We start from the raw sequence: 17,176 nt of genomic DNA, 5'->3' as shown, positions 1-17,176 counted from the left end.
TGTCACTCTGTGGGCTGAGGTCCGGGATGGATTAAAAGGAGAAGGGGAGCCAAGGACAGGCCCTCATCAGTGTGCTGCTTCCTGAACTTAAACCAGCTGCATCTGGTCATCGGCACCATTGCACCATGCACTCTCTGCTCGGATGGAATGCACTCCCCGGAACTGTAAGCCAAAACAGACTCTTCCTTCACTCCTTCCGTCAGGCATTTTATCGCAGCAATGAGATGTGTGGCTAATATCTCCTGCCACCCTCCCAGCAGCCCTTTGTTTTCCTTGACAGTTTTGTTTCAACGTTTATGTCATCTGTATATATTTTATGACTCCATGAGAAAACACATAAAATCCATATAATATGATCATCCTGCACATGACACAACTTCATTCTTTTTTATGGCTGAAAACATTTCATTGTGTATCTATTTTATCCATTCCAGTCAATGGACACCCAGGTAGTTTCAGAACTTAGCTGTTATGAATAGGGCTGAAACAAACACCAATGTGCAAATATCTCTGTTCACATTCCCACTAGCACTGTTCAAGATGCTTTTGTCCACATCCTCATCAGCATTTTTTCTTGTTTGCTTGATAGACATGGTTTTAGATCTTTTGTAATGAAAATTTTCAGCATCTTTCACTGTATACCTTTATGTGTGTGTAGAAAGTTCTTTCTCTGAGTTTAATTTTAGTTCTTTCTATTTTAAAACTGCTATTATAAAATTTCATCCATCAAAATTTTTATTTTCAGTTTTGATGATAAAGTTTTAATCTAGCTGGAGTTTAATTTAGTTTAATAAGGCCTGAAGTTACACATTTGAAAATATGTGATTTCACTGGGGTCACATAAGCCTGCTTTTCTGTGACTTCTGACTGGGGTGATGGAATCTCAACTTCACCTCTGTGTGCTCTCTTCTCTGATTGGTACTGATGCTGAACATGGTTTTGTGTTTACTGGCCATCTGGAAGCAGCTATGCCCACACTCCACCACCTCCACCTCCACCACCACCACCACCACCACCACCACCCCCCCCCCACCCCCGCACCACCACCACCACCACCACCACCACCACCACCGTTCTTACCCTTTCTTCTCCTGAGAACTGTTTGCTCATTTCACTATCTCATTTATTGACTGGTTTGTTTGGGTTGTTGTTTTGTTTGTTTTAGTCCTTTTTATGTTCCAGGTATTACTCAGATGTGGAGCTAGCAAAGACTTCCTCCTGTGTTGAAGGCTGCCTCTTCAATCTTTTCTTCTATTGTGCAATGTTTTAATTTCATGAAATCTCATTGGTCAGTTGTTGGTGCTGTTCCTGAGTGACTGCAGTCACTCTCAGAAAGTGCTTACTACACCAATATCCTGAAGGATTTCCATACTTACACCTCTATTAGTTTGAGAATTTCAGGTCTTATATTGTGATTTTCTTACAGGATAAGAGATAAGGTTGAGTTCCAGTAATTTTGGCACCTTATTTTGAAAAGACTGTTTCTTTTTCCAATGTACATTTTTGACATCTTTTATTTTTATTTATTTTTTATTTTTTTTGGTTTTTTGAGACAGTGTTTCTCTGTGTAGCTCACTTTGTAGGCCAGGCTGGCCTCAAACTCACAGAGATCCACCTGCCTCTGCCTCCTGAGTGCTGGGATTAAAGGTGTGGGCCACTGCCACCTGGCTAGGGAAAGACATTTTACATTCTGCACAAATCCCAAATTCCTCCGACAGGGCAGACCCCACCCCATCGTCTGTGAAGCCAAGACAGAGAAAAGTCCCTTTAATCGACTCCGGCATCTGTCAGGCTGCTCAAGCCAATACTGCTTCCCTCACCCGTTCAGCCATCTGTCTGCCACCCAGTTTCACACCGACCACCTTGCTGGACAGAGGAGTCTTGCTGGAGGAGACACTCAACAAACACTTAGCTTCCCTCTAGAAATCCTAGTCCATTATCTTTGAATACAGGTCCTGGAAATTCTAACTGCTACATCATTCTCTCTTGTAAAGCTGGAAGAAGGGAGTTAAGATTGAGTGCAGGGAGAGAGGAGGAGCTGATGCCTCCCCTTCTACTGAGTCCATATGGTAAGCCACGAATACAGTGTGTGTGATCTCTACAGTTTAGAAAGGTAAATGGGGCAGATATTCTAAGGAGTACAGGAAATAGAAAATAGTTGGTTTTAGTGCTCCATTAATTTGGGAAGATATTTCCAGTTGTGACCTCATGTGTAATTATGGAATTGATTTTTTTGCAAAATTGTACTAGCTTTATCTTTCCATTACATGAGTAACTACCTATAATCTCTTATTTATGGATCATTCATCAGTTTGCTTCTCATGTCACTGGGGAGTGATGATAAATGCAAAGCCACCTCCTCTACCTACCCCTGTGCTGGGATTCTCCAGACATGGCATAAGCTTTAGCTAGTAAAGCACTCGCCTCAGCAGTTTGGGGGCTGACTTCAGAAAACGAAGAAACACAGATAGAATAGGCCTGGAAAAAAAGAAAACCATGTCAAAATCAGTACCCGGTGACAGTCTAGAAACCCATGACAAGATCAGTACCCAGTGACAGTCTTTCACTGCATTTCTCAGCAACTGTCAGAATTACGAGCTAACTGGGAACCAACTCAGCTAGACACAGAATTAAATGAGAGCAGAGCCCGAGTTCCAGCTCAGTCACTTACTTTTGTGGGTCTTGAACGAGAAATTTCACTTTTTTTTCTCAGAGCTGAGGACCGAACCCAGGGCCTCGTGCTTGCTAAGCAAGCGCTCTACCACTGAGCTAAATCCCCAACCCGAGATTTCACCTTCTTATACAGAAAGGAATGTATGGGTCTTACTGGTTAGGGCTCAGGAAAGATTAAAAGAGTCAGCATATGCAAACACTGGATGCTATGCATCACATGGTCGGTTCTAACTAAATCTCAGCTGCATTACTTCTACTAGGTCTCATAGCAGAATATAACTATAACATTAGCTCAGAATCTTGAGAGCTCAGTATCAAAAAGTCATAAAACATGGGTCCAAGAGCTCCAGTCCTGCTTAGCTGACACTTACCGTGATAGAGGATAGTCTCTTAACTTCTTCAAATATAGGAGAAAAAGATGATAAAAATAGAATTTGTCACAAACAGTTGCTGTGTTAAATAGATTAATATATGTAAAGTGTTTATAATATCACCTGGAATTCAGTAACCATTAGAGAAGTGTATAATAATAATAATTATTAGTGGTATTACTAAATATCTGTATTTAAATGGAAAGTATGTCACTTTGGAGAAAAGAAGAGTGAAATCAGCTGTCCCATAGCTACCAGCAAGGACAGACTCACCTATGCATAACGGTCCACCCACCGACTTGTAACTATCTCAAGGAGCTAAAGGGATTATCATCACCCACCCACCATGAAGCCAGGCAGTACAAAGTGTGCATACTGTTCCTTTAACTAGAAGGTCCTGGGTCAGATTTTTCTGGGTTCAAGTTTCTACTGTGCCACTTGTTGGCCATATAACTTCAGCTGAATCAGTTATAACTCTGTGCTTCACTTTTCTGATCCTTAAAAATGAGATAAAATAATGATACCTACTTTTAAGGTCTTTGTGGGTTAAATGAAATACATACTCAAGTGCACTCGATAAAAACATTCTATAAATTTTAACTCTTATTTTTTGGTGTTGCTATAAACATTGATGTTCATTACTTTCTTCATTCTAATTTGACCAGTTTTTTTTGTTTGTTTGTTTGTTTGGTTTTTGGTTTTTGGTTTTTCCAAGACAGGGTTTCTCTGTGTAGTCCTGGCTGTCCCGGAACTTCCTGTATAGTCAGGCTGGTCTCAAATTCAGAGATTTGCCTGCCTCGGTCTCCTGAGTGCTAGGATCAAAGACGTGCGCCACTACTGCCTGGCTTGACCACAGTGTTGAGAACTTTGAATTCAAAACCCTTGTCTTTCTCTGGCAGTAACTCTGGCACCAAAGCAGATCCTCTAATGCTGCTCTCCATTGCCTAGTATTTGTAATCCTGGGTTGTCAAATTGTTCTCCGCACCTTTCTTAGCTCCTTTGCTTTTAACATAAGACTGTGGGGCTGTGCTACTACTTTCTCCATGTACGGAATCCAGCATGCCAGGATATCTGTGGGGAAAGCAGACTTCGGACCATACTGCAGCATTTTGTTCAGAAGAGAGAAAGGTCAATTTAACTAACTGTTTAAGCACATTTTAAATGGAAGTGCCTTAAATGGTATTTATAACATAGGCTCAATATCTCTTCCTTTGCTTTGGTTTGCCCTGAGTACTTGTCAATTAGTTACCCCTACGTGAGATACACTTCCACTTGTTTAACTTTAGATTTGGAAATAAAACTCATTTCAGTGAACTTAAAGGGCATCTGACATAACAAAATACTATGGGTTTTCAGATAAGAGTTCTGTCTTAGTTAGGGATTCTCTTTCTGTGAAGAGACACCATGACCATGGCAGCTCTTATAAAAGAAAACATCTAATTGGGGCTGGCTTACAGTTCAGAGGTCTAGCCCATTGCTGTCATGGTGGAAAGCGTGGTGGCATGTAGGCAGACATGTTGCTAGAGAAGGAACTGAGAAATCTACATTTTGATCCACAAGCAACAGGAAAGGAACTGTCACACTGCATGTGGCTTGAGCCTACCTCCACAGTGACACACTTCCTTCAACAAGGCCACACCTCCTAATAGTGCTACTCTCTATGGGCCAAACATTAAAAATTATTTATTATCCCTACTGTTATTATTTGCTTATGTATGCACATCTACATGTACAGATACATGTGGAACTCAGAGGGCTAGTCTGTGGAATCTGCTGTTTCCTTCCACTTTCCTGTGGGTTCCAGGGATCAAATTTTGGTCACCAGGTATTTGCTGGCAAATACCTTTGAGCTGTCTTGCCAGTCTTTCCTTTTGGTCTTCTTCAAGTCAAGTTTGGCTGCCCCTATGAGTTTTTCCTCTTGGGGTAGGCTCAAGCTTGTTTTCCTCCCAGCACGGACAGAGATGAGAGACCTAGGAGGGGCTGTGTTATTTCCCAATCAGGTCACAGAACAAATATATCATAGTGTCTCTTCATAGCAATAAAAAACCTAACTAAGACAACATAGAACCAATTCTATGCTAGGATGCTAGGGTAAAGGGACCAATCTTAACTCCTTGTTATGAGAAGCAACTGGGTCTGGATCCAAACAAGACCACCTTGCCAAAGAACCAACCTGCTGCAAATACTGGATGGCCTGCTCATGGTTCTTCCTCAGCTGCTCAATCTGAGCGATTTCTTCATACAGACTAATCAGTTCTGATGTGCCATGACCCTTGGCAATGATGATGTTGCCAATAGCCCTTTCAAAGTATGCCAGAGCTAGGTTCATCCTGTGCATGGCCAAGGAGGCTCTACAAGAAAAGAAAAGAAGGTAGAAAGTCACACAGAGGTCACTTACTTTGCAGACACATAAGGGATTAATTCCAAGAAGAGTTTGTCTTCATAGACAAATCATCTGGATGGTTGGCTCAAAACCTAGTGTTGCTTTAAATAAACTCCCATTATCCTGAATTTTGCCTACAAGATCCCACAGACTACCACCATTTGCTTAACCCATGAAGATACTTTTATTCTGATACAATTTTTATAAAAACGCAAATGAAAAATGTCACTCAGAATTCATAAGATGGGGCAACTTACTCATAAACACAGCCTGTGGATCGTGTAATATCAGTGAAGGTGGAACAAAGCACAAGCCCTAAGGACTCAGCAGAAAAGCTTGTGATTGACATGTTTACATGCCACACATGTGTAACACATATGATTGGTTTACATGTAAGACTGATAACTGGTAGAACTAGCAGTCATGTACATGTGAGGCTGTGACTATGGGATTAGAAGCTATGCACAAGCATGCCATTCACCTTTTCTGGCTCACAAGCAGACACATTTTCATGTTTTTTTTCAGGTCAGTCTAGAGGCTTCTCAGTAGGGCAACATCTTGAGCTGCAAAGCTAGATGCCAACAGAGGCTTCTCCAGAATCGTCTTTTATTGCCCACCTGTGGTCTTCATCGCTCTCACAGAAGACACTAAGACCCTGTAACACTCAGCCTGAGACTGCCCATCACCAAAAAAAAAAAAAGTGTCTAAAGAGTTCCAGAGAGCACAGCTAGGATAAGAACTGATTATAGATTATAGAAGGTGAGAGACTCTGAAAGCTGGTACTGCAAGACCCTCAAGCAAAGATCTGGAGAGCTATCAATGTTTAAAATGTGAAGAGCCTGACTCCTGAGACTCAGGAGATGCCATACCATCTACTGCAGGGTGACAGGACTCCAAACCCAGAGCAATACGTCTCTGCCGCAGCAACAAGAACTACAGATTTCTGGCTTCTAAAATCATAAAGCTCCTGGTCTTCGGGCTTAAAGCCTCTGGGTTTGTGAGCCCCCAAAACTCTAGGCTAAATATGATGCCCTATAACCATATTTCCGGTATTCATGAGGCAGAAGCAGGAGGATTTCTGTAAACTTGAGAACGGCCTAGACAACAGAGTTGAGTTTGACTCAATAAAAAAGAACTCAGGGCTGCCTATTTGTGACTTGCACCTGAAGAGAGCAAAAGGTCTGTAAGCTAGCCTTTCTGATAGATTCATCTTGTCACTGAACATGAGTGTGCATGACCAAGGGCACAGGCACTAGATTAGAATGTCCAATCATTCTTTGTAACAATAATCTCGTCTATCAACCAGACATGTGTTTCTCTTAATCAAAAATATTTCTCTTGCTCTTCAGACATTAAGAATGGCTCCCATCAAGAGCTTTGAGGAAGATGTTAGCAAGTTGTTTGGCCTGGACAATCTTGCCTTTAGTGTCTCTACCCTTCAATGGAAAAAGGCATTACTAGATATCTGTCTTTACTAGATAGTTGATACACATCAAATATAAAGGGATGGTGCAGAAAATAGGCTATCAGATGTTTCAATGATAAGCCAAGATCTTCAACTCACTGTCCCCTTGAGTTAATCTTCCTGTGCCTTATTTTCTTATCTGTAAAATAAAAATATTAAGAATGTCTACCCTCATAGGTTATGGCAAGGACTGAATGAAATACAATTTCCAAGCACTGAGAACAGGGTGTGGTATGTGTTATTCCTAGTAAGCATTCTGACACTTAGTACCCACACAAAACAGATACTCAAAGATTGTGGTATGAATGAGTAAAATACTAGAATAGACGGAGAAAAGGGAACATGGCTTTGTTTCACATAAGGCAGAAAACCTTTAAGTATTGCCCTCTGTGACAGCAGGAGACATTCACCAGACTCTAACTATGGCCCTACAGACTTGAGTCAATAGCCTGATTTTGTTCTGAACATTCCAGCATGTCCCCACCATGTCCCAGTTGACTTCTCGATTCATGGCTGTTTAGAGGAGGCAGATGTGATGCACATGTTTCATTTACTTACCACTCAGTCATCTGCCCTACTGTGCCGAGAGCTTAGAACTAGAGATTTCTTTCAAGGATGTGAAGATATTTGAAAAATCTGGGGAACCGTAAACTTTCATTATTTCTCTCTCCTGATAATCTGACGGGCCCACTCTCCTTTCCAAATACTGGATTCTCAAAGGATCCTTAACTCAACTAAACAGTTTTAAGTCTTGTTCTGACTTAAACAAATCCTGTGGACTTTGTTTCTACACAGAACAGAGCTTCCCTTAAAAATGTACGTCTGTCCATAGCTCTGACAGTCTCCAATCAGCCATCTTAAGTGTTCTTTCCTTATCTGTGAAGACGCCACACTCTATGACAAAAGACAGAGGCAACTCAGAAAAACAAGTCCATCCCAAAGTAACCGCAGGAGAGCTACTATAATGAAGGGCAGAGAGAGAGATGAGTTCAGATCACAGATGCAATATAGAACAAACCAAGTCACCTTAGAGCAGCGGCTCCTAGCCTCCTGCAAGCTGCCACTCTTCCCTACAGTTCCTCATGTCATGGGGACCCCAGACCATGAGATTATTTTGTTGTGACTCCACAACTGTAATTTTGCTACTGTTAAGAATCAATGTAAATAGCTGACATGCAGGATATATGTTTTGTGACCCCCAAGGGGTCACGACCCACAGGTGAGAACCACTGCTTTAGACCAATTGCTTAACCTCAGCTCAGTCTCCTGGCTCTCTGAGGAAACCACAGTCATACGGCCCACCTCAATGGTGGCTGTGAGGATTAAGGGTGGCAGTGCTCAGTAAACTCACGGAACCCATACTTGACAAATAGGACCTCTTTTATTATCAATTGAGCTCTGGGCTTTTTACTCCAAACATACTCCCCCTTTTATTAGGTCAAAGAACAGGAAAAAAAAAAACAACCCAGACCTCATTCACAAAAGCTTCTGCTTCTTTATGGCTAGATCTTACCTGCCCAAAGCAACGGTTAGGTCTTTCTCTGAGACTTGGCTTCCCCCAACACCTCCGTTGTTCAAGTCTTTCAGTTCCTTCATGTTTCTATCCGCTTTCTGCAGGTGGATATAGGCCTGTTTACCAGTGAGTCAGTCAAGGGAAATGCCAGGCACACTAACTGCCATTGTATAGGGACAGCCATCTATAAGCTAACCAATGGGGCCCTTGGGAAAACCAAGCAGTTGTTTGAAAACAGCTATTTGTGTTTTCAATTCTCCAGTGTGTGTCATCACGAAGGGAGAATTCTCTGGAAAAGAACAAGGCCATGGGTTTCCTGTGGTGGCTGCCTGAATCCAGGTCTGGAGTGGTGAGTGTCTGCAGGAAGAAACGGAAACTGTCAATTATACTAGATTTCCTTTAGCGACATCGACTGCCCGACAACAGTTATTCATTTTTACCAAATTGTTTCATAGCAATGGGAAACGAGAGGAACTAATTATGCTGAAAGGGACTTTTTGGTTCATTTATAAAATCCAAGAAAAGCAGGTTTGGAGCCAGAGGCAAATAGCAGAAAAGAAAATCCCCTTAATTCCCAAACATCCTTCCATTTCCCGAATTTTAATCGCTCCCCACTAAGGGCGTAACAGCAGAAGACCACATAGCAGATATAGCAAACTGACAGACCCAATAGAGAGGAAGGTATGTAGAGGGGCAGAGATGGGGGCTTCTGAGCTCAGAATGCTCAAGATTACTCAGGAACTCTACCTCTCTTGACACCTTTCAAGTGGGGAGACTATAAAGATCAAAATCATACATTTCTTGGGGATAGACTTTGCTCGCTGGTGTCCTGAAAGGTCTGCATATCAAGAGCTTGCATATTATCATGATACTTGGGAGATGGTGGAACCTTGATGAGGTGGGATCTGGTTCCTGGAGAAGGGGAGGCGATGCCCTTGATAAGCACAGTGGGAGTCCAGCATCTTCCTCTTTCTCATCTCCTCCCTGGCTATAAGGTAAATGGTTCTACTGTACTAGGCACTCCTGACGTGATGCCTTGCTACAGGCCCAAGAGCAGAGGATCCAGCAGATCTTGAACTAGAACTTCTACAACTATAAGCTGACGTAACTCCCAACCCCTTTATAAGCTGAGTATGTCATGTGATACAATCATATACCAGGCTCCTTTTCTGGAGATAGGGAGAACTTCACCAGTGGTCCATTTGTGTGGCTTCTGTTTTCACAGGCAATATTCTTAACAGCATTAAAAAAAAAGCATTAGATGATCAAGCACCATTAAACCAGTGGGTTCTGCTACACATTATAGTTATTTGTGTCTTTCAACCAGTTCAAGGAACAGAATTACCCTAGACCTAGTTAAAAAAATAAAATAAAATAAAAATTCCCAGGGAAGAAGCCATTTAGCACTTATTCTTAAAGCTCCCCCGGAGAATTACTATGGATAGGGGGCTAATTTGCTAAAGTGCCCTTTAAATTACCACACACCCTCTCCAGGCTTACACTGTTACCACCACTACCACTTACATATGCATTGGGAATATTAACTTTGAGTGTTCCATGGAAGGCCTACCAGATTTAGAACATTCCAATTGGCTATGGGGTGTGCGGCTAGTGAGATCCCTTCCAGGGCTCAACTCGGGCCTTACAGGAACAAACACAAAAATAAAATGCATACCTCTTTGGGTGGACAAATACCTTATGGAGGGCCATAGGTGCTGGAACACACCTCATAGGAACCACTTCCGCCTTCCACCCTCCCATCTGGCATGCAGCCTGTAACCTTCATCACCAGATCCACTTGGGAAAGAAAGGATATCGCTTTTGGAGGAGCCAGCTATTCCCAGAGTGTAGTAGAGCATGACCAGAGCTCCCAGGATTTCCCTTTTCTCCTTGTCTGAGGTTGTGTTTTGCTTCCAGGTCAGCAGTGTGTTCCTGGCCGACACAGCATGTTTCTTGGCCTGAGCTGGGAGGCCTGAGGAAGGTTAGAGAGGTGTCAAAGAAGTTAGGGGGTGACAAGGAAAAAAAAAAAAGACATTACCTAAGGCATGTTCCAGTCAAAGGCATTCCTGAAAGAGCAGAAGGTAGACAGTGTGACTGTCAGGTATGGTTCCTAAATCTAGTGAATCGCAGTATTTGGAGTGTTTATACAGCACAGATCCCTGCTTCTAACCTAGGCCTAGGAAGCTGGAGTCTCTAAAATAACAGGTCCAGGAAGTTGTATTTTGAACCCACAGATGATCTTTATGTAGCCTCCCTGGCATTGGTCTGTGGACCTCAGTTTAGAAATCAGTGGCTGTCAGGGGTGGGAGTTGAGTAACCCCTTCGACATTCTGCTGCAAATGCATGTGACCTTTTCAACTTGCAAAGCATCTCCATCCTCCAAATGGCAAATGATACTCATTATGAAAACTGCCCCTAACCAAGCACACGGAGACAAATAGGGCCAGCTTTCAGCTTTCTGGAAAATACATTCTATAAATACAAGGGTTTAGGAATGTAATTACTTCCATCTGAGGGTTCTTTTTGTCCAATCCAAGATGAAGCTGGTCATACTAATTGGTCACACACACACACAAGAATCCAATTTATAAGTGCAGTGGGGCCCCTCACTAGGAAGACTCAGGGAATGCCAAGTCCCAGCTAGAACTGGTGGGGGTTTCCTCTTGTTTTCTAAAAAAAAAAAATCTAGTGTTCCTGAGATCTTATCCAAGCTATTTGTCCAGTTAACAGAGGTAGAAGACAGACTTGAGAACACTGTCTATTGGACTACCGCCTCATCATCAGCTCTAACTCATGTCTTTCCCTTTTCCTCATGGGAAAAGTGAAGGGCTGGATACCATCCTGTTCTCTTCCATCCTAATGAAATCAAGAAGGAGTACTAACTTGTGGCCCTCTCTGAAGGCATCTAGGGCCGGTGAACATGCTCATTCCTGCCAAGTAGGCCTCCTGTGCCCCTAAATCTTGCTTTACACCACTGCCTTGTGCCTAAAAAAATTCCACTTTGCCTTTGGCCTTGGAGCATGCTTTCACAGCACAGGTTCAACTCAATTTTCAACAAGGGATGTTTGGAAGGAGTGGCCGTTGGGACCTGCAGCCCGCCCATGTTCTCAATGTGCAGGGCCTTCTCATTGAGTCACGACAGTGAAAGGCACAAAGCCTTCTGTGGAGCGGCTCTGAACCTGATCCTGAATCCGACTAGTCCCTGAAGAGCTGAGCTGAAGGAAGAAGTGGGCTCTGTAAAGAGAGGACTTGGTTCTCAGTTAGCAGACTCGTGCAGCTCTCACACTGCCCTGTGCAGAGCCTTGCTTTCAGCTTCCAGTCGTTACTGGTTTACAAGTACAGAGGTGAGAAATAAGATGCCCAGTTAAAACAGCAATAAGGTCTCCAAGGGTGACCTAACGTTCAAACTGATAACAACTCTCCTGGGTGATGTTAATCCAGGGTGTCTGGGGCCCACACCTGGAGAAATAGAGTTAGCAAAAGCTTTATTTCTGGGACAGGGTCTCACTTTATAGCTCTGACTATCCTGGAACTCATGATGTAGACCAGGCTGACCACAGACTCCCAGAGATCCGCCTGCCTCTGCTGGGATCAAAGGCATGCACCACTATGCCTGGCCAGAGTTAGCAAAATCCTCTTATTTTTATGGGCTCATCTTGGTCTTGAAGAGTGAGTGGGTCGGATTTTTGATTAATAGAGGAGTTTGCATTGGAGTAAAGCCTGAGGCCATGAAAACAAAAGTGTTAGAAAAGGTAAGAAATGGACCCGTTAGACTAAAAGTGAAGTTTGAACTTAAAGATGTACCAACTGTGCACTGGGTCTGTATGATGTAGTCTCGGAGGCTGGCCTTCTTGTGTTCCCATAACAGACCATCTGAGACTAGATAACTTAGAAAGAGCAAAAGTTTATTCTTTTCAAAGTCCTAGAGCTTGGGAAGTCTAAGAGAATGACATCTACAGGTAGGTATGCCTTTCTTGCTATATTCACATGGGAGGATGGCTTATGCCCTCTTTTACTGAGGCCATAATCTCATTCTTGGAAACGAGATTATCTGGCCCAACCATCTCTTATGGATAATTAGATCAGCTCCACTGCTTGATACTTTCACCTTGCTGACACCTAGATTTTTAGAGAGGACACATTCAAAACAAAGCAGACACTAAGGTGAGGAGACTGCATCTCACTTCTCAGGCGCATCAAGTAGTCAACTCGGAAAGTGAGACATTAGAAGCTGGTGCTGGTATCTAAAACCCAAGACATTAAAATAGGAAACCCAGAGTCTTTTGATCAAATGGGTTGTTTTCCAAAACGACATGGATACTTGGGAGTGTAGCGACACAACTCAGTTGTCTCCCTGATTCCCTAGCAGGAAGAAGGGTGAACATGGAGGAGTTACTCAACATCCCCGCAGCAGCATAACCTTCCTGGGTGGGTAGGTTGGAAGTGAAACGACCACCACAGAGAAACCTGCTCTGAAGCATCCCCAGGGCTTCACAGGCCTCCCTCCCACTGCTCTGGTGGTTCCTGGCTTGCTGTGACATCTCTGAGAGGAACTGTCTTCCAGCAGGCTCATCTGCCAGCCAGCTATACAGTGGTCTCCACACTCCTATGTCCCCAGAGAAAACACTGAACTGAAAACCAGTGGGGCCTAAAGAGACTGAGCAGGATTTGGGATTTTCCCACACTTCAAAGTAAGCACTGAAGGGGGAAAGTGCTGTTTTCACAGTCCTTCCGGCCTGGGCGGGGTGCATGTGCTCCTGTGGGCACTCGAGATGCCATCATGTGTTGGGGGACCAACACTTTGGTGCTGTTTTTAGCCTGTTTTTTTTTTTCCTGTCTTATAACTATTTATCATATTACATATGTAAATATTTCTCAACCTGCTTTGTAATAAATGACAGAAATGGAAAGTGCCCAAGCACTTTCAGTGAAAGGGGAACTAACTCTCAAGACTTTGGAAACCACTGCTCTAGAGAAATGTTTTCCAACCTTTTCAAGTATGAAAGCACTCTGTTTATGTCCGAAGTATTTATGCAGTTTCCCATTTTCTGATAGCAATTATTTTTATGGCACACACCATTTAAGAAAGTGCGTGATAAAATGTCCTCTGAAGTCACTGTCAGTGTCACTTTGAAATGAATTTGCATTTTTTAATTGAAAAATACTTCCTTTCTGTAAAAAAAAAAAAAAAAGAAAGAAAGAAAAGAAAAGAAAACTCCGCACATGTGCATATATATGAGATTTTCTACTGGGTCTTTCTAAGAAGGATGTCACGGGTGCATCATCAAACAACTCTAATTTCCATGTCTTCAACCCCAGTGGTTGCTCAATCATTTTCTTTTCTCTGCCTTTCCACTCCAGGGGCATCACCACCCTTACTACCTTGCACTTAAGATGCATAAATGAGGTAAAAATCAAAGTAGCATCAAAGCCTGCAGAAGTCTGAGTCAGTGGTAACAGGTAAGTGCTGATGAATTGTCGAATGGATTCAAATTTATCTAGAAACATATTAATCATTTTGTTTTAGTGTGGGTAGTTATTCTCTGATATCTCTGCGCTCTCTCTCTCTCTCTCTCTCTCTCTCTCTCTCTCTCTCTCCCTCTCTGTGTTTGTGTGTGTGTGTGTGTGTGTCTGTCTGTCTGTCTGTCTGTCTGTCTGTGTTTCTCTACTCTCCCCACTTTGGTTTTTTGAGACAGGGTTTCTCCATGTAGCCCTAGCTGTCCTGACTCACTCTGTAGACCAGGCTGGCCTCGAACTCAGGGATCTGACTGTCTCTGACCCTGGAAGCTGGGATTAAAGGTGTGTCACCATGCCTGCCTCTGATGTCTCTTAACATGACTCAGGCCAGAGGAAATCTGTTCAGAGTGATCCAGTCTTCTAAGGTCACTATTGTCACTTGAAAGCAGTCACCGTTGGTCATCTTTTATGTTTACGAAGTTATTATGGGCTGGGTGATGATGGCACACGCCTTTAATCACAGCACTTGGGAGGCAGAGGCAGGAGGATCTCTGTGAGTTCGAGGCCAGCCTAGTCTTCAAAGCGAGTTCCAAGAAAGGTGCAAAGCTACACAGAGAAACCTTGTCTCAAAAAACCAAAAAAGAAGTTATTATGGAACAAGAGACCAAGGTCAGTGGTCAGATTTCCTAGAAATAAGTCCTGGCATAGCCACATACTACTATCCATGTGGCCTTGAACAAACTATTTAGTTTACCTGTTCCTCAAGATTTCTCTTCCTAAGAGATGCTCATGAAAACACCTTCCATCTTATTGTGGTCTCCAGGGTAAATTTAATGCATGAGAAAAGATTAGGTGGTACTAGAATAGAGTCTGGCTGCACGTTAACCACTGCTATTCCTAGAGCCAGTTTCTCTTACTAATTTCTTGTATCCACTTGGAGCATTTTTCATGACTCTGCGAAGACTCTCTCAAATGCAAACTCACTTTAAGTTGGAGTTGGGTTTCCTGCAGGCTAGATCATCTGTGGGAGTTTTTGTTTGTTGTTATGTTTGTTTTAAATCATCCTCCGTTGTCTCTGTACCAGGTTTTTTTTTTTTTTTTTTTTTTTTCTTTCTAATTAGAGAAGATGGGGCTCATGACTTTTACTTTTTCTGGTTTTGTAGCACTTACAACAGTGCATGAATATCTGGACAGTTTCCAATTAACAACAAGCTGACTGATTAATTTACTATCTCATTAATAACAAGCAAACTAGCAGGAAACTGCCTGTCTACATACCATCTGCTCCTTTCAGTGCACTTGGAAGCAGTTCATCGTCATGCGTCAGACGACCCTGGTGTCTCTGCCTGTCCTTTTTTTGCTGCCTGTCATCAAGCTCTTTAGAATTACCCTTCAGGGCAGCTGGAAACAGAGTTCCACTCCCAGCATCCTTAACTTTACCTCACCAAGCAACAACCACCTACACATTCTGCTCTACTAAGGTTTCATGCTCCCTCCTGGACCCCATCCCACTCATTAGTCCACTAACTGATTGAATAGGGTTTCACTATGTAGCCCAGAATGACTTTGATCTAACGATTCCCTTGTCCTAGTCTCCCAAGTGCTGGGAGAACAGGCATGTGTCACCATACCCAGCTACCCCATTTGAAAAAATGCTTCCTGTGGTGGTATAGATAAGAATGACCTCCATAGGCTCATATTTGAATGCTTGGTCGGCAAGGAGTGGCACACTGGAGAGGGATTAAAAGATATGGCCTTATTGGAGTAGCTGTGGTCTTGCTGGAGGAAATGTGTCACTGGGGTTGGGCTTTGGGCTTTCAAATGCCCAAGACGGTCCCAGTGTCTCTCTTTTCCTGCTGCCTATGGATTAGGGTGGAAACTCTCAGCTACTTCTCCAGCAACATTGCTTCCTGCATGCCGTCAAGTTCTCTGCCATGATGACAATACACTAAACCAATGATACTGTAAGCAACCCCCAATTAAATGATTTCCTTTATAAGAGTTGCCATGGTCATGGTGTCTCTTCACAGCAATAGAAACCCTAACTAAGACATTTCCAATACTCTTTTCCAATTTGCTCCTTCTTCTCTGCCTGAAATACTATTGTATCTCTTTCTTTTGTAAAACAATGTCTTTTTTTTTGACATTTTTAGCTATCCTTCCTATCTTCCTTCATGTCTTTCAATATCTAGTATGTACAGCATGTAGTCCAGTTAGACATGGTGGCACACACCTGTAATTTCAGCACTCAGAAGGCTTAGACAGAAAAATTATAGGTTTGAGCATATCCTGATCTACAAAATGGAGCACTGTCTCAAAACCAATCAAACGAAACCAAAACAAGAGAATGTACTGTGTAATCATCCATCCCTGTTCCTTGAACTTAACTCTGGAAACTGTCTTCTGTTGCAGCCACTGTGGAGTAACTGTTCTGAGGTTTCCAAAGACCTACCAAATACATCAAATCACAATTTCTTACTGTCCATTTTGCCGCAGCACCAAATACCCTTATTTACTTGATCCTTCCTAACCGATTCTTTGCTAAGTAAGTCTTTCCCAAGGTTTCCACTCATTGCCACGCCTTCTTCAAGTCTTTCTGCATATTCCTCTTCTTTTTACATTTTGGAAATCTGAGGAACTCCTGTGATTGCAACCCGAGCTAGCTTCAAGTGCTTGTCACACCCATGTCTCCTGCCAAGTCTTAGTCTCCAGTGGTCCTCGTGCTTATGATTTCCTTTCTCCATCCTCACATTTTGTTCCCAGGTTTCTAGCACCAAGGAAGATAATAGTAGGTTTCTCTATTGAAATTCAAAATCAACACATCAAAGCTTGCACCCAGCCAGGCCTGGTAGTGTACGACGACTTCAATACCAGCAGTGAGAGGCAGGCAGATTTCTGTGAGTCTGAGGCTAGCCGGGGCTATATAGTGAGACCCTATCTCACAAAGAAGCAAACAATAACAAAACACCTTCCACTCAGTAATTCCAGTTCTCCTTTCATGATCTGTTCATCAATGAAAATGGCCTGCTTGGGGTCAAAGTCACCTTTGGGAATTTACCTTTTCTTCTGGGGTGGGTAGAGAAAACAAGTGTCATATAGCCTAGGCTGGCCTTGAACTTGCTCTGTGGTTTGGTTTCTAGCTTGTGATCCTACTGCTTCTCCAGCTTCCTGGCTGCTGTAGGTCACACACCTGTGCTGCTGTGCCCTCCTGTGCAACGATCATTTTAGGACAGATTATTTCTATGATTGAAATGCTAAAATCGAGCCAGCACTTGGGAGGTGGAGACAGGAGGATCAGGAGTCCAACATCATCC

At 42.9% G+C, this 17,176-nt stretch overlaps 1 protein-coding gene across 1 annotated transcript in view; it reads right to left on the bottom strand.

The window, feature by feature from the left end:
* The window catches only part of Ttc23l (tetratricopeptide repeat domain 23 like), a 74,639-nt gene that overhangs the window by 36,774 nt on the left and 20,689 nt on the right, over positions 1–17,176 (bottom strand). The window contains 5 exon segments of the mRNA XM_028895065.2: positions 2,370–2,478; positions 5,218–5,395; positions 8,406–8,531; positions 10,222–10,240; positions 10,243–10,377. Of these exon segments, the coding sequence (XP_028750898.1) occupies positions 2,370–2,478; positions 5,218–5,395; positions 8,406–8,531; positions 10,222–10,240; positions 10,243–10,377 (567 nt within the window).

The sequence above is a fragment of the Peromyscus leucopus genome, chromosome 11 (assembly GCF_004664715.2).
Source record: "Peromyscus leucopus breed LL Stock chromosome 11, UCI_PerLeu_2.1, whole genome shotgun sequence".
Lineage (NCBI taxonomy): Eukaryota > Metazoa > Chordata > Mammalia > Rodentia > Cricetidae > Peromyscus > Peromyscus leucopus.
The sequence above is the reverse complement of the archived record's forward strand: the minus strand, read 5'-3'. Positions and strand labels throughout refer to the sequence as shown.